The sequence below is a fragment of the Silene latifolia genome, unplaced genomic scaffold (genome assembly GCF_048544455.1).
Source record: "Silene latifolia isolate original U9 population unplaced genomic scaffold, ASM4854445v1 scaffold_20.1, whole genome shotgun sequence".
NCBI lineage: Eukaryota > Viridiplantae > Streptophyta > Magnoliopsida > Caryophyllales > Caryophyllaceae > Silene > Silene latifolia.
The window spans coordinates 13,147,974-13,166,361 of NW_027413163.1; the positions used below are offsets into that span (position 1 = coordinate 13,147,974).

The following is an 18,388-nucleotide window of genomic DNA, read 5'->3' on the forward strand; positions in this document are numbered from 1 at the left end:
ATGTCGCTGTCCAGCTTTTTACACGAGGTTGGTAGGTGGTATATCACTCTCAAAGCCTTATCTATTCAAATTTCTTTCACTAGTAGCCACCCCCCCCCCCCCAACCAACACCACTTTACGCTACCACTCTCTAAAAACCTCTAAAAATATCATATACCTTATCCTCAAGATCTAGCACACACTTCTTGAAGAATTCATTCTCAAATTCTTACTCTTGCTATTTGTTCATATTGTGGTAAGATTATGTTCACTCTTGTCCTCTTTGTCTTTAATTAGTAAAGCATAATTAATTAGCATGTCGTTTAGAAAATTAATTAGTGTTATGACTAAATTAATGGGATAATTAGAGGTTAATTAGTATTGTTATTGTTATAGTATGTTATAGTAATAACTAATAATTAGCTATGGATTATGTAGGAGGAGACTTCATTGAGAAGCACTTCTAGCCCTTAGCTTAAAGGTTGTGGAAGATTAATAAGAGGTAGGGTTTCCCTACTTATTTTTAATGATATGGATGTTATTTGTGCATTAATTAGCATTAATATCATGGTAGTTGCATTATAACATAAATAATGGTAATTAGGGTGGATGGTATGATATTATTTGGCAATATTCATACTTGTGGAAAAATGGGTAAGCATTGTTATTCCTCTACAAGTAGTAAATTGCATTATAACATGTTTATGAGACATTGGTGCCAAAAAGGAATTGCATTATAATATGTTTGTCCTATCCGAGCTTCTCGCTCAAATTAACTTAATGAATGCTAAGTTTGCTTATGACTCGTCTCAATTTAACTGCAATGCAATTCTGAACGATCGTGAGGAATTTGACTTGAGTGACTACACACCTCACATAGCCAAAGAACTCGACAAACGGGAAACTAGGACCCCCATCATTGAGGAGACCGAACCTATTAACGTAGGAACCGACAACACACCTCAGGAACTTAGGATAGGGACCACCCTTGACCCCGCGGAAAGACGGCAGTTCATTGACTCTCCGCACGAATACAAAGACGTATTCGCCTGGTCCTACAAAGACATGCCCAGGATTGACAGGGAGATTGCAGAGCACAGGATACCCATTAAACCCGGAGCCAAACCCATAAAGCAAAAGTTGTTGGAATATGTGTCCTCCGACAATAATGCGATCACGACTGTTGATCATGATGATCACATGTTTAAGTCTCATTATAAAGAATACAATTGGGAAGTAATATTTTACTGTCAACTGGTCAACATATATCGGTAATGATTGGGTGACTAGAGTTTGACATTACTGTCGTGTGACGGTGGTGATCAGTTGACCCCCTAGGTCATACCTATAGGGCAACACTCTTAATTGATTATTTAATTAATCGTATAACGTTACGAGTTAATTAAATTACTTGAAAATTGACGGACGATTTTGGAAGTAAAATTTACGTATCATATTGAAATGTGATTAAATGAGATACGGTCTGAGTAATCGAATTGTATCATTACTCGGATGAAATTATTGTTTAAAGAAACAATCGGAATTGAATGAATTATTATAAATACAATCTGTTGTGATTTATAATTGGTAAAATATTTTGGTACAAGTAATTATGAAATTACTAAGTCAATTTTGTATGTGACGTATTTTAATAATACGTTGATTTTTAATATGTTAAAAATACATAACAAATTTATGCTACATGTGACATGTTACATATTGAGAAATTGACAAAAATAATATGGACTCCATATTATGATTGTACCGAAATTAAAGGGGTATTAGGTTAATATTGTGTTGTTTAATTTATTAGTAAACACAATGATTACCTAATTGTCTAGCCATGCAACCCTATTAAACATTGTTAAAAGCAACAATTGCATGCATTGGCTCACCCAAAAAGCCCCCTTCCACCCGGTTTTGAGAAGACAAAAACCATCATGGTTTTTGATATTTTTACCTAATATTATACAAAATGTTGTGTATCACTAATTCATTCTAACACTCATCCAAATATCAATTCTAGAGAGAAAAATAATTCTCTTCTTCCTCTCTCAATAAACCGAAATATTCAAGTGTTACATAATATTTTGGGTCAATTTTCTATAAGATTAATATTGTACTAGTCCTTATAATATTAATTCTAATTTAGAGTAAGCCTTGGGTATTAAGCTTAGGGAGAGATCCTATACTTGGATCTTGGTTCATCCATAAGGGAAAGCTCAAGAACAAAAGAAAAGGAGATTTCTTTTGTGCCCATAAAACCGAAATACCCATTGTAAGAATAATGTTTCTTTCTCATTTTATTAATTAGTTTGCATGCATAAGCTCCATCTTTAATTTTATGACAAATTAATTTATACATATATGAGTATGTTAGTATTTATATAGATCTACTTTTCCTTCAATTGGTATCAGAGCCACGGTTGTTTGCATGCAAATCGGTTAAAAGTTATTCCGAGTTATAAGAATAACATATAAAACTTGTAAAATTTGTGTTATTATGAGATATCACAAAATTAATTCATACATGTTAATATTTCTGGTCCTAAAATGTTTTAGGATATTTTGGTTAATTTTACGGATTTTTATTGTTCATATTTTACAATAATGGCATTTAAATATGATTTTATGAGTAAAAATGTCATTTTTGGTCTAAAATTAGCTATACTTCGAATTTTCCAGTGATTTTTGGATATGTTGTCACATATATTATTTTGAGATAACCTGTAAATTTTCATAAATTTTGGACTTGTTATGCTCGAAAAATGGATTTTTCATTATTAAATTCGGATTTAGGTGAAAAATAGGTTAATATGAGTTAAATTTCGAATCTGGTCATAGAAATTTAACATGTTGTCACATGCAATTTTAAAATATGTGTGTAAAATAATTGGCTATAAAGAAGTCTTTTTGCATGATTTATGGATTTTTGAAGAAAAATAGCATAAATAGTGACATTATTAGTGAAAAATTAATAAAACATAATCTATGACGTAGGAAAAACGTCTAATATTGCATTTTATTATCTTTTTCAGATCTAAAATTGAAAAGTTAATGAATATAATTTTTCACATGTTTTTATGATTATTTAGTTAAAACCGATCAATCGCAACATTGTTTTTCCGGAAATATGTCGAAATTTTTAACCTAAGTTTTTGAACATTATGAGTGTCATGGTATTTTTCCAGAATGTTCATGAGTTTAAATTTCAAATTTTGTGATTTATTTGAAATTTTGTGATTTATTTGAAGTTTAATAGCTTATTTTTGTATTTTTTGGACTATTAATGAACAATTTTAGAAATATGAGTTAATTATGGTCAAATAATTAGTGAAGACTAAATTTTGAGTCCTAAGAGGTTAGGGTGATTAACTTATGCATAAATATGAATTTATGTAATTGTTGTGATTATAAAATGTTGAAATCACGCAAATCCGTAAAAACCAAGTAATATACGATATTGGCTATTTAAAGGCGATTTAGCATAAAATTGGGCATGTTCATACATATTATAATGCTGCATTTTCTTTATGATTGTCATAATTTTCATTTATGTAATTTTGAATTATGTAATTTACTTAGTATGGCCTTAGATTTTAATTGGTATTTCCCGAAATGTATGGGAATATCGATTCGGTTGTAATTTTATTGTGATCTCGTATCACCGTTTTGTAATTTAATAGATTTATTTTATTTTAGTTACAAATGTATAATAGGAAATTATGTAATTCTTTATGTAATTTTATTCATTCCGGAGTTCCCAAAGACGGATTTCTTCAAGAATGGCGATACATAAAGACGGTGTTACCTCGAGATACGTGCCACAACCGAAGTTCAAGGGACCAATGGAGTTGGTTTCCGAATATGTAATAGTTAAATAGTTTTCTATTTTTAGGAAGGCCATACTAGGATTTATTTATTTTTATGCTTGCATTTTATTTTATGTCGCATGCATCGCTAAATCGCCATAACTAAAACATGCATTGTCATTTTATCGAGTTTATCGACCGTGTCAATTAGAATTATCGTAGTTCACCGCTTTAGTTCACTTAAAACGTGATAAATAATAAATTGACATGACCTATCGCTAAAACAATTAATTGAGATATAGCCTTACCAAATAGTAGAAACCATGAAAACCTATTTCGCGAGGGAGTGCACTCGGCTACCCCGGGGTACAAACCTTGTTACGTAGGGGAAGTGGGTGATAAATGTCTAATCCACCGAATTCATGTTGATAAGGGTTTCATCGGCTACCCCGTGCCTAAGTTGATGTGGGTTTGGATAATGGACACATTTATTCGAAATTTGGATTGAACTCAACAAAAGTAATTGATAAGGGTTTCATCGGCTACCCCGTGCCCTTGTTGATGTGTTTTGGGCTATAGATAAACATTAGAGTAATTTTATCGACCAAGAGTTCTAAAAGTAGAATCGATTAAAAAGTTAATCCACCGAGTTATATTGATAAAGGTTTCATCGGCTACCCCGTGCCTAAGTTAATATGAATTTGGGTCTTGGATCCATTTATCTAGTTGGGTAGAGGTCACTAGAAAAATGCATAAAACTTGTTTAATTCATACATTTTACGAGTATTATTATTAAAACGACATTTGTTTTACTCCTTCTATTTTGTTTTGTAGACCACTTCTCTTTTCTCATAACAAATGGCAACACCAACCCCTAATGCCACGCCTCTCGCTAGTTCGTCTTGGCTCCGATCCTTCATGGATCGATGTAAACTTGAAAACAATGGGTCAAATTTCTCCGATTGGGATGCCCAACTCAAATTAGCCGCCGAAGGTGACGACAAGCTTCGTTACCTTACCGAGGCCTCTCCACCCGAACCTACTACTAGGTCGACCGCCGCCACTAGGGAAGCATATGAGGCTTACCAAAAGGAGTCCGCCGCAATGAAAAATGTCTTGATATTTGCGATGGAGGCGGACCTCCAAAGGAGAGCCTTTAAAATGGGCAATGCTAATGAGATTTACTCCAAACTTGTGACCATGTTTTCACAAACTCCGCGGATCGTCCAATATGAGGCGGCCGCGGCATTCTTTGATCTCGACTTCAAAGAGGGCCAAAAGGTTAGCCCTCATGTGCTCAAACTCATGGAGCTTGTCGAGACCTTGAAAATTCAAAAGGTTGAAATTCCCAAAGAACTCATTGTAGATAGGATTCTACACTCCTTGTCAAAAGTGAAAGCATATGTTCAATTCCGGGTGAATTTTAACATGCAAGACAAGGATGTGTCTCTCGAAGAATTGCATAAGTTACTTGTGCAAGCCGAGAGGGACATGGGGTTAAATGTGAACCCGCTTCAAGGATGTGCTTAACATAAGCACTAAGAGTAAGGGGAAGTTCAAGAAGCAAGCTCCCACATTCACCAAAGCTAAGCCTAATGAAGCTAGCACTTCAAAGATCAAGAAGGGTCCTCTTGACAAATGCCATTATTGTAATGGTATGGGACATTGGAAAAGAAATTGTTCCAAATACCTTGGTGATATCAAAGCTGGAAAGATTACTCCCGTAGGTAAATGACTATCCTTCTTTTATGTTTCTAAATTCAACTATGGTATTATGATGCAAAGTTGTGATAATGTATCTCCCTTTTTATTGTAAATAGGGCCTCCACCAAGCAAAGACAAGGGAAAGGAAAAGCAAGCATGAGAAACCATCAAGAAGCTAGGGATAGCTTTTATGGAGCTTTGCTTTTCATTGTCTTATTTTAAAGTATGTTTTGGATTTTAGAACCTTAAGTTTCCGTGTTCGACATGGAAAGGTATTTTGAATAATGGGTTGTATTTTGGATAATGGTGACTTGGTTTGCAACCCAAGTCACCCGTTTTATCATTTTATCCTTTTGTTCTAAAATTCATGTTTAAATGCTTGTTCTTAGAAACATAAGATTATTCACTTAAAGTGATCTAATAGACAAATATAATGACGGGTTTCATTATATGTCCACATGCTTAAGGCTTGTGTATGATCATTTATAAAGTGAATTTGAGTCTATGAACTCTCTTATAGGAATGTCAATCACCAAGTACACACACGAAATCTAAAACTATTAGTCAATCTATGAGATAGTTCTCTTTATACTTCAACATCATTATGTGTGTCTCATATGCTATCTTTGAATCTCTAGTGTATTTATTCTAAAGATAGAGTGGGAGAAAAATGAGGACACTACACACGAGGCGAGATTAAACTTGTGTACTTGTGTAAATGAGATCTACGCAAAAGAAGAATGATTTGAATAGTATACCCAATGGATGAGATCTATGGTCTCAAACAAGTTCTATGTGACTAAAGAGACCACGTGAAGTAATCGAAAGTCTATATTCTTGAGATTACTACGTGAGGACACCAAAAGAAAGTTTTGGAAGAAATGACTAATGTAAAGTCTTAATAAGAGTTTTGACTAAGCTATTTTGTGATAAATTTTGACCTATAGTTTCAACCGAGATTTACTTAAGAGCCTAAATGAATCAAAGAAATATTCTAGTATATATATATACGAGATTTATGACTAGAAATTGCAAGGATTGATATACCGATATTCTCAATAGCTAAGTCAAGCATTAACCACGCAAATGTCATTTTAACCTCATTATGAAAATAAAATGGTTAAACCTCCTTCCGAAAGAGTATTTCGAAGGACGTATTCTAAATATTATTCATATTTGAATAATGACATTGCTACACATCATTATGATATGTGTGAGTTGGAGATTAAAATCCTTTTTAAATAGAGTTAAGATGAGACCACTTCAAAATAGGTATTTTGAAGGGATATGATGAGAACATATATGGTTCTATCTTAATAACTTGGCAAATGCAATTTATATTTCAATTCTTGAAAAGTTTCGATTGAGAAGTCAATTTCGAAATATGTGGAATTGAGTGGGAGTCAGGAAATCTTCATGTGAAGACATGGAATTTAGTGGGAGCAATCATCTTGAAAAGGGTTATAACTCATCAACTCATTGAATAATGACGAGCTAATACCTTCCTTTATAAAGGAAGATTTGAGTTTTCAATTCTGGATGAAAATGGACTATGATGAATCCAATTACATCAAGGGATATTGGATTAGTGTTGAGAGATACACATCACATCAACATACCCCTAGGTTATTCATATGAATGAAAATGGAATTACCATTAGCAGTCATGGTCGTTCATAGAACCTAAGAAAGGTTGATCTCATGATTATTAGCTACTAATGTTTCCGCCATTAGAATAATCATACACATGTCTAATTATGAATCATATGCATAAGAGCATGACGATTGATTGGTAAGCCATAATAGAAACGTCATGAATTCTCAATTAGAATCCGATGAGCGATTTCGGTGTTTGACAGAATGCTCAGTTATGTGACAATAGATTGCACTTATAAATGAAAACCGAGCACATGTAAGGATTTATGAGAATCCTAAAAACTTTCAAGCTAGAAAGAGAAATAAGAAGTTGTGGAAAGACACTTAGTTGAACAAGAAGTTGCTCAAAACTAATCTTTCCTAATATACTAGGACTTGTTAGAAGTGCTAAGCTAATCATCTTGACAATTGTTGCAATATTCTACAAAACATATACCTAGTGCATTGTGTATGGATGGAGTACTTGATCAGTACAAGTTACATCATTCACCACAAATTCGTTCGTTATGTGATAATCAACAAGGAAGTTCTTTCAAGATAAAGAACCGAAACCAAGGTCGGGAACCTTGAAATGTACTTGGTAAGATTCATGCTATGAGAGAGAACATGAAGGAAAATGCAAGTATAAGAAGTTTGAACACATGGACACATGGCATGTTAAACTTCTATTGCAATCAAATGAGTGTTTACACTTACGATATACATCACAAGGTTGTAATATGATGTTAACTACCCGAGTGTGATGTTGACATTTGTCGTTTGAGTTATTATTAACTCACCTTATACTTTGTTACATCCAAATGGGTTGTGGAGACAATTGAACCCCGTTAAAGTGAACACGGATTAACATAGTATTTGCCCATAGTCACTTGTAAGAGGTGACGTCTCGAAGTGACTAGAGTGTGATGTGATTGATGGCAAGTTCAAGTGCCATAGAGTCATGTGAGATGACTAGTCGATCACATAGGCAGACTGTTAGGAACATTTTGTCGGGCCTAATGACCGCTTATAGAGTTCTGGCAAATTTATATAGCCTGGTCGTGGCGAGAGCTACTATAGTATTCAAATGAGTCGATTCTTTTGACTAAAGACTATTCACCTAAGATGGCACAGTTTCAGATTAACTTTGATTTGTGTTACTACGACCTTCGTAAATGGGGTCAAATGGGCATATTTTGGGTTATGATGGTTGTGGCTAGTCGAAGCAAATGAGTGCGATAGGAATTGTCCACCCCTAGTCAGGGTTATAACAATATCTCAGGGCCACTCGAGGAGTAATGAATCGAAATGCGTGGCCACGCTCGGAATGTATCCATGGTGGATAAATCCGGTCAATCAGTTATTCTCCAGATCGAGGAAACCACTATCGATATGATCACTTGCAAGTACGACCTGAAAGACACCTTGCATTGAGTGGGAGATAGTAATAGGACAAGAGAATTGGTGACGCACACTTGTCGAGGACAAGTGGGAGATTGTTGGAATATGTGTCCTCCGACAATAATGCGATCACGACTGTTGATCATGATGATCACATGTTTAAGTCTCATTATAAAGAATACAATTGGGAAGTAATATTTTATGTCAATGGTCAACATATATCGGTAATGATTGGGTGACTAGAGTTTGACATTACTGTCGTGTGACGGTGGTGATCGATTGACCCCTAGGTCATACCTATAGGGCAACACTCTTATTTGATTATTTAATTAATCGTATAACGTTACGAGTTAATTAAATTACTTGAAAATTGACGGACGATTTTGGAAGTAAAATTTACGTATCATATTGAAATGTGATTAAATGAGATACGGTCTGAGTAATCGAATTGTATCATTACTCGGATGAAATTATTGTTTAAAGAAACAATCGGAATTGAATGAATTATTATAAATACAATCTGTTGTGATTTATAATTGGTAAAATATTTTGGTACAAGTAATTATGAAATTACTAAGTCAATTTTGTATGTGACGTATTTTAATAATACGTTGATTTTTAATATGTTAAAAATACATAACAAATTTATGCTACATGTGACATGTTACATATTGAGAAATTGACAAAAATAATATGGACTCCATATTATGATTGTACCGAAATTAAAGGGGTATTAGGTTAATATTGTGTTGTTTAATTTATTAGTAAACACAATGATTACCTAATTGTCTAGCCATGCAACCCTATTAAACATTGTTAAGAGCAACAATTGCATGCATTGGCTCACCCAAAAAGCCCCCTTCCACCCGGTTTTGAGAAGACAAAAACCATCATGGTTTTTGATATTTTTACCTAATATTATACAAAATGTTGTGTATCACTAATTCATTCTAACACTCATCCAAATATCAATTCTAGAGGGAAAAATAATTCTCTTCTTCGTCTCTCAATAAACCGAAATATTCAAGTGTTACATAATATTTTGGGTCAATTTTCTATAAGATTAATATTGTACTAGTCCTTATAATATTAATTCTAATTTAGAGTAAGCCTTGGGTATTAAGCTTAGGGAGAGATCCTATACTTGGATCTTGGTTCATCCATAAGGGGAAAGCTCAAGAACAAAAGAAAAGGAGATTTCTTTTGTGCCCATAAAACCGAAATACCCATTGTAAGTGTTCCGGGTGTAATTCCATAGCAGTTATTTGTTACCACCCGTGCTTGTAGAATGACGTCTTTGCTTGAATCCTCCTTTCGGTCTCCTGAAACAGTGAACAAACTGAGGGCTCGGCCTTGGACCGAGCGAACTCACTCCAACGCTCAAGTCAGTAAACTTAGAGAGATAAGTTGTTGTTACTTGGCTAAGTGTGTATTGTAGAGAGATAAGGAAGATATTACCAGATGAATAGTGATTCTTAGGTTAAATTGTGGATCCTTTCCTCAATGAGGGTTGAGGAGTATTTATAGACTTTCACCTTTTGTCACGTAGTGGCCAAGTGGCTAGCAGGTGGAAAGACCGTTCTACCCTCGGCCGATGGACCCATGGCGGGCCGGCCGAGGGGTCTTGGATATGAGTACGCAGATGTGTGCCCCGGCTGGCTGGTTACCAGGCCGAGACCCAAGTGACAGGCCGACAGGCTGCATCGGCTAGGCTGTCTAAGCCGTTGACTTGTTGTGGATATCTTTGACCTTGCTCAATATGTTGACTCGGTCAGCGGGTGCAGAATATGCCCCATCAATTTGCCCCCAGCGTAGTCTATGCCGTGGTATGGGCTCCGATGTATGTTGAGCGTATATTCTGCGCAAGTAAAAATTTTTTCTTTCCCGGCTTCTTCTACGTCGGCTTGGTTCTGCTTAGGCCGTACCATATCCCCCCTCCACATGGATGTGTAAAGGGCATCCGATGTGGAAAAGAAAGTGACGCTGGCCGAGACCGGGGTTGAGAGTGCCGGTTGTTTTTGATTGCCCCCAGCCGGTGCTACCTAGCTTTGTTGATCATGTGGCCGGCGGAGAACAGATACTCAGGAGTTTGCTGAGGAAGATGAATAGGCAAGGAGATATGAATGGGTGTGTTGAAGACGCTTGGTCACTGTTGCGTTGATTGACGTTTAACTGTTGCAACGATTGACATTCCGTGGTTGCATGTCTGACACGTGTATTTGCGTTGATTGGCTGACGTTTCATGGGCTGTGCCCTGATTGGTCCTTCTTCATGGGCTTTTCCCTATAAATAGGGCAGTTAGCCCCTGAAATTGGCCACCAATTTCATTTCCTCTAAAATTTTCTTCTCTAAACTTTCAAGGGCTTCTTTCTCTTCAAATCTTCAGAATCGTCACTTCGGCTTCGCACTTTTTCTTCAAGGTAAACAAACAAATTTTTCTCAACTTTTTTTAACTTGTTAATTTTTGCTACCATGTCTGCTGCTGACGCCGGGACTAGCACTTCTGCGCCGGGGGGCTCCCCGTCACGTCTTGATGAGGAGGAGGTACTAGACGCCATCCCGATAAGGTCTGGGGGCCCTAGGTCTCCTTCTCCCGAAGTTGATCCAAAAGCTTTGGAGGAATGGGAGGATGAGGATGATGATGTCGATGATGATGGTGATGAGAGGACTTCTTTCGATGGGGAGAGGCCGCATCTCCCGGATCACGGCGAGGCCTGTTCGACTATTATTGACCGTGCCTGGTTCGATAAATTCGCCCGTTGTTCCGGTGAAGCTCTTTTCGAGGGTCATTTCTCCTTCGGTGATGGGTACAAAATTGTTATCCCCGAGGAGGGTCAGGCGGTCTGTTGCCCTCCCCCGGGCCATATCGGCGTATATATCAGGCACCTGGAGTATGGGCTCCGGTTTCCTTTGAATGAATACGTCTCGACCATCGTCAAAGCTATGAACGCGCCTTTGTGGCTCAACCGCATCCGTTGGCCATTAGGACGATAGTCGGCTTTGTGTGGCTCTGTCTTTTAGGGGGAGACTCCAACAGTTAACTTATTCCGCCGACTTCATCATCTTCGGCCGTCAATCTCCGGTAAAGTGGGGTGGTACAGCGTGCGACGGAGGTGCTACGTCTCCGTGTCCAAGCTTACTTCTTGCAAGGACTGGAAACGGCGGTGGGTGTACGTCCAAGTGCCGGAGGACTACCCATTGCCTCGGTCTTTCCAGAGCCTTGTTCACTTGCGGTGTGAGAACCGGGGAGAATATGAGAAGTATATCTCCCGGGGTAAGGTTAAGATGGACGCTTTGAAGGTCTGTCTTAATGCGGATGAGGAGCGGGCGATGCAGCTGTTTGATGCTGAGAAGGGATGGGTGCCCCCGACTCAGATTATTCTTCAGGATGAGCTGCTTTGCCGCGTCGGCCTCATACCTAGCCCTCAACCAGGGTGAGTAGGGTCGGTGTAAGGCCCATCTTTGCTCACAGTTGTGCTCCCTGTTTTTAGAGCTGTTTTACTTCTCTTATTTAACTCTTGTCCTGGTTTCTTGCACGGTTCGCCAGACTTGTCTGAGAAAGCTTTGAAGAGGTTGGGGCTTGACAAGGACGGGAAGGTCGTTCAGCGGCGTCCTAAGGTTGACTTCCGTGATCGTAGACTGGCTCCCAACGAACTCATGGACCAGCAACTGAAGGCATTGGATCCGGCGGTGGCTCAAGCACGGGTTCTCGGAGGCATGCCGAAGAGAAAACCAAAGGCAGCATCCAGGTCTGCGGCGGCGTCAATCCCAACTCCCTCTTCAACCCCAGCGGTCCAGAAGGAGCATGTGGAGGTCGTCGATATCACTGAGGAGATGGTGACCGTTGCGAAGGGCCCTCCTCCTCCAAAGAAGAGAAAAGAGCCACCGTCTGCTTCCACCGTTGCCGGGGAGAAGAATGACTCAGCCGGCCCTCCATTTAAGAGGGTCCAGATCGGTACGGATCTAACTTGCGGTTCGACTTAGTGGTTCGTTGGACATTCCCGATGTGAGACTCTCCGACGTGTCAATGCATGTTGACATGGATGCTCTGTGTAAATGTTTTGTAGATCCGCCGTCGGCGATCGCCGTTCTCACCGAGCGGCAGCTAGAGAAGCTAAAAACCGAGAAGGCGGGTGATCGAAGTGCCACCGCCGACTCCTCGCTTCGAAGATTCCCCCACCGAGCTTGTGGCGAGAGGGTACGAGAATCTACAAGAGGTCGGCGAAGTGGACTCAACTAGCCGGCTCCCACATTATGGAGCAAGAAAAGGCCATGGCCCAAACCGGGCCATTGATCGAACGGCTTAAACTTGATCTTTCCGCCGCAAAGGGGGAAGCCGGAAGGCTAAGTGGACCTCCTTGCTTCCCGAAAGCGTGAGGAGGAAGCCGAGAGGTCGCTATTGGCCGAGAGGGCCAAAGTTGAGGCCGCGATGCCGCCACCGCCAAGGTTGATGGTGGAGCGGGACAGGTATAAGGGCGCCATGACGCCGTGGTTGCCAAGAGGGAAGAGTGGAAGGATCTGTACCATGCCCATCGGAGGCGCACGGGGGCACAAGGGCTATCCTGCTCGTAAGGAGAAGGATATTGAGATGCTTCAAACCGAGTTTATCCCTAAAATGTGCGCCAATTCGGGACCAGGCCGAGGAAGCGACCAGGAGGCAATCAAGAAGCTCATTCTCGAAGGCTCCTTCCCGTGGGATAAATTTGACCAGCTTCTGGATGAGATGGCCGATGTCTTTGCGGGAAATGGGGCCGCGGAGAAGGCGGAGGTGGCGAAGGCGGCTCAGATAGCTGAGGCCAAGGCGGCCTATGACGCGAAGGTGAAGGAGGCCAAAGAGGAGGTTGAGAGGCTAAAGGCAGCTGGAAATGACGAGCCTTCTCCTGAGTCGGCCACCAAAGATGATGCTGCTGCTTCCGATGGAGGGCAGCAACAGGCATAGGGAGACGGACGGTCGTCACCAGACTCACCCGGCGTCTCGGATAGCTTTAGCGTTCGGGGCCAACTATTGAGCCTTTCCTCCCTGCCATCTTTTGGCGCTTCAAGTGATATGTTTGTAATCTTTTGCTTTTCTTTTCCTTGTTTTGTTTGTAAAACTCTTGGTAGGTTGTGTTTAGGCTTATCCCTATGGGGACGGCCGTCGTCTATATTCTCCTTGTAATCATTTTCAATAAAGTTTGTCTTATTGGCCCTTGGCTTGGCCGGGACTTTGATCACAATCCTCCACTTGTCTTCTTGCGTTATTAATTGAGTGCCTTCGTTTTTACCTTCGGCATGACCGAGGCAGTTAGAATGCATATCTCAACTGTGTTTAACGTCTTTTTAAACATGTTGGCATGTTGGTCGCTTCCTCTTTCACTCTCGGTCTTGGCCGAGGCGTCCGATTTGCGCTTCCCAACCGCCGTTGTGAACATGTTAGCGTATCGACCGTTGTGTCCCCGTCGCTCCCGGCTTTGGCCGGGGTAATCGAGGTTACGGCGCAACAGCCGTCAGATCAGAGACATATTGATCGCTTCCTCTGCCAGGCCTTCGGTTGAGCGAGGCGGCTAGAATTGCGTCTCAACTGCACTGAGTATACGTTTCTTCTAGCGTATCGGTCTTTGTGTCCCCGTCACTCCCGGCTTTGGCCGGGGCAATCAGGGTTACGGCTCGACAAAGCGTTCAGAGTCAGACATATTGATCGCTTCCTCTGCCGGGCCTTTGGTTGGCCGAGGCGGCTAGATTTGCGTCTCAACTGTACTGAGTATACGTTTCTTCTAGCGTATCGGTCGTTGTGTCCCCGTCACTCCTGGGCCTAGGGGGCCTTTCCCACTCCTGACCCTCGTTTTTGCTCAGGGCGAAGACCTCGGCAGCAGATACAACCAGGGGGGTGTGATCATTGTACCGCTTTTGGTAGTACAGTCCCGAACTCCCCCCGGCGCCCGCCGAGTTCTGTTTCCTGGCAGACTTGTCAGACCGTGACCTATTATCGTCACGGCGTCTTTCATCCGGGTTGTCCTCCCGGTGGCTCTTCTTCTCTGAGTGCCCAGCCTCGCTGTGGCCTACCCAAGTCTTGTGATAGTCCTCTACCTTGATGGCTTGGTCGGCCATCTTCCTGGCGGCATCCAAGCCCAGGCCTCCGTACTTGATGAGCTCGTTTATCAAGTCTCCCCTTGGGAGGCCTTTCATCAGTGCGAAGGCCGCCAGCTCGGGATTAATCTCCCGAATCTGCTGAACCTTGGTGTCGAACCTCTTCACATAGCTTCGTAGAGACTCGCCCCCCTCCTGTCTGATAGTCAGGAGATCCGATGTCTCCACGGCTCTCCTCTTATTGCAAGAGTACTGGGCTAAAAAGGCGTCCCTTAGGTCGGCGTAACAGTATACCGAGCCGTCGGGCAGCCCCTTGTACCAACTTTGAGCCATCCCATGCAAGGTCGTTGGGAAGACTCGGCACCAGACTTCGTCGGGTTGTTCCCACTCCGACATGTACGACTCAAAAGCCTCGGCATGGTCGGTGGGGTCGCTATCCCCTTTGTATATGAGCGCCGGCAACTTCAGCTTGGTTGGCACGGCGGTTTCAAGGACATAGGCACTGAGGGGCTGTCTGACCATGTGTCGAACGACACGCGGCGATCGACTCCTCGCATTCCTAGTCCGGCTCCTCTCCTCGTAGCGGGAAGGACTCCTTTTCCGACTAGGGCTTCTTCTCCGGCTCTGCTGAGTCGGACTCCTCTGGCTTCTTTGGGGTAGGCATCATTGTCATTTCCTTACCATTTGCGATTCGAAAATTGTTCTATTAGATTATTAGAAAATTGATTTGCACGAATAAGGATTGACAATAATTAACCACACCGAATCGACTTCGCTTTCCTAATAGAACAATTCGACTTTTATTTGTGCCCGGGTTAAACCGAATTTCCTATTGAGATAAGACAGTGTCCCTCTGATTTTGGGCACAAACCAAAAATCAGAGAAGTAATTCAGAAGTATTGTGTGTAGATTGTTATGTCGTTCTATAATGCAGAAGATGAGATTATTTTTCTATACCTCAAACATCTTCAATCCATGTCTATTTATATAGAAATGAGATGGATCAGGGGAATGTGATAAATAATTTGATAAATTAAATAATCATTGAACTACTGCCACCATGCTTAGCATAGTTAGTCATCAAATCTCCTAATCATGGATGATGTTATACATCAAAATGCGAATTATACATGCAGATCGAACAACAAAACCCAACACATGAATTAAAATTACTTGCATCATTAATTTAATAAATCAGTTTTATTTATCACACTAAGGCATGTAATAATTTACATTAACATACCAGTCAAATTAATTATCTAAATCATCATTTGATTTCAGACATGTATGCTTGTTTAGAATATCAAGAATACTAAAGCAAATGTAAACATAATTATTTACATAAATGATAACCATTATCACCAGTTATATATCAAAGACAATGTGAACCAAACACGAACAGAGTAAGAAGGAGTATATGTATACTTATCTTAGCAAAGTGCCTTTCGATTAGAGATCTTATTGCCAATACATTCATGGCAAACATGAAATGCAAAGAACCGCCTTATAGTTCACATTGAAGAACAATGCCAACAACACCACAAGGCGCTTGAAACCAAGTAACGAAGTAACGAACTTCAAACTGTACCAAAATTACAGATTCTGATTTTGTTTCGCATAGCGATCCCATCATCGTTAGGCAAGAAGACTAGTGGAGTATGATTTCACCCTATCATGCCTCCCTATCTTGATTCTCAAATTAATGTAACAAAAAACACAAGCCAATCTTATTACTCAAGCCAAGCAATATGTTGATTGACTATTGAACTACCAAACTAAATATGTATAACTTTTATGATAAAAATTTTACTTATCTGATGTGATATTGTTCAAAGATTGAACTTGCTAACAAAAGCACAACAAGTCTTGCACCATTTAATATATTGCATATTAAACCATTAGCATGAGACATCTTAGAAGAAAATTATGGAACCGCTTCATCGCCGCAAAGTTTCAACTTGCATGCCCATTTTGTCATTATACAATGAAATCGTAAAATGACCCAAAATCGCCAAATTTGTCAATCCGCAAAAGAATTGATTGTCCCCATTCGATACGATATATCTCGCAATAAACAAACATGCATTCTGAAAATAACAACCGCAAACCAAATCTCCCTGTTTTCCATATGTCAAGATCGCCCCGCATATAGATTTCATCTCGTAAATGAACACCCTCAAACTTCTCCAGTTTTGTTAACCTTCATTGTCATTTCCTTACCATTTGCGATTCGAAAATTGTTCTATTAGATTATTAGAAAATTGATTTGCACGAATAAGGATTGACAATAATTAACCACACCGAATCGACTTCGCTTTCCTAATAGAACAATTCGACCTTTATTTGTGCCCGGGTTAAACCGAATTTCCTATTGAGATAAGACAGTTGTCCCTCCGATTTTGGGCACAAACCAAAATCGAGAAGTAATTCAAGTATTGTGTGTAGATTGTTATGTCGTTCTATAATGCGTAAGATGAGATTATTTTTCTATACCTCAAACATCTTCAATCCATGTCTATTTATATAGAAATGAGATGGATCGTGGAATGTATTTGTGAAGAGATGCAACTCTTCACAAATTCCGACTTATTTCATTCCTGTTGCGGGAATTAAAATCCGTCAAAGTTTCGACGGCAGCTTGCTCCGAACCACTCCGTCATAGTCTTTCAAACGAAAACTATACCATAAATTCGTTAACAATTATGCAAGTGTACACTCCGTACTACCCGAACTTACATTATATTATAACGAACTTAACCATCTACGAACCAAACCTGAATACGCTAAAATGAACCGGTAATTACACTTAAATTACCAACATTTGCTACTCCACAGTGTTAATGCTTTCATTTCTGCTCTGACTCATTACAACCTCGCTAAAACCCCGAAAACAAACAACTATTGTATCACAAAAACTTTATAAGAGACAGTTTTGATGAATCAATTGCCCATATAATTTAAGGAGCAATAAGTATTTGGGTTGGTCAAACCGTTTGATAAGAGACTCAAGAGCTACCGAATTATGTTAAAACATCAACGGATCAACTTCACTTAGAGAAGAGAAATGGAATAGGACATGGCATGCCTATGGGTTGTAAGTAGCACAAACGCTCAAAGTAGAAGAAGGAAAAGTGTTCAGTTGTACTTACCATATGATGTTGAACCAGATAGCGAACAGTGTCACGAACACCAGAGGAAATAAGATTTGAAGTAAAGCCCAAGAACAGTTTGCACCTGGTAGATTCTCTGAAGCTAGGATCCTTCTCTTCCTCAGTGCAATCATTTACAGGCTCCTCATCTGCCAGCCTCCACTCCAGCTTTATTCACACAAAAATGAAATCAAAACAACAACAAACAAGAATGTGACACAACACTCTTTAAAAAAAAAAATTACCAACCATTTGATTAACTAGTTGAATGGCATCTCCAAGATTGGAGGCTTGAAAACCAGTAGAAACAAACGAGTTTAGGAACTCTGAATAATTGACACCTTGATTAAAATCATAGCCTTCAATCTTTGGGCGTTTTCCTTCCAAGTTCTCGGATTCCTTGAACACGACAGCGCGAGTAGATGCCATACTATCTTCCACCATTTTGTCACTTACTGATAAATTTAAGAAGGGAGGAATAATTCAGTGTAACACAAGATAAACAATATGCTTTGTAATCAATTATTTTACTAAGTTATCAAACAATAGTAAAAGCATATGGGAGACATAGCAAAAGATAGACGACAAGAATCAAACTTTTTGCAAGGAATCTAAACAAAAAGCAATGCCCAAATCATATACA

The 18,388-nt window shown here is 39.8% G+C and overlaps 1 protein-coding gene across 1 annotated transcript; it reads right to left on the bottom strand.

The window, feature by feature from the left end:
- Nucleotides 1-17,628: 17,628 nt before the first annotated feature.
- LOC141638542 (deoxyhypusine synthase-like) lies at nt 17,629-18,230 on the bottom strand. Its single transcript, XM_074447952.1, has 2 exons — nt 17,995-18,230; nt 17,629-17,913 (listed from the first exon to the last, which is right to left on the bottom strand). Exons 1-2 carry the CDS (start codon nt 18,187-18,189, stop codon nt 17,644-17,646), a joined length of 465 nt encoding a protein of 154 aa, XP_074304053.1. The 5' UTR covers nt 18,190-18,230; the 3' UTR covers nt 17,629-17,643.
- Between the last annotated feature and the right edge of the window lie 158 nt (nt 18,231-18,388).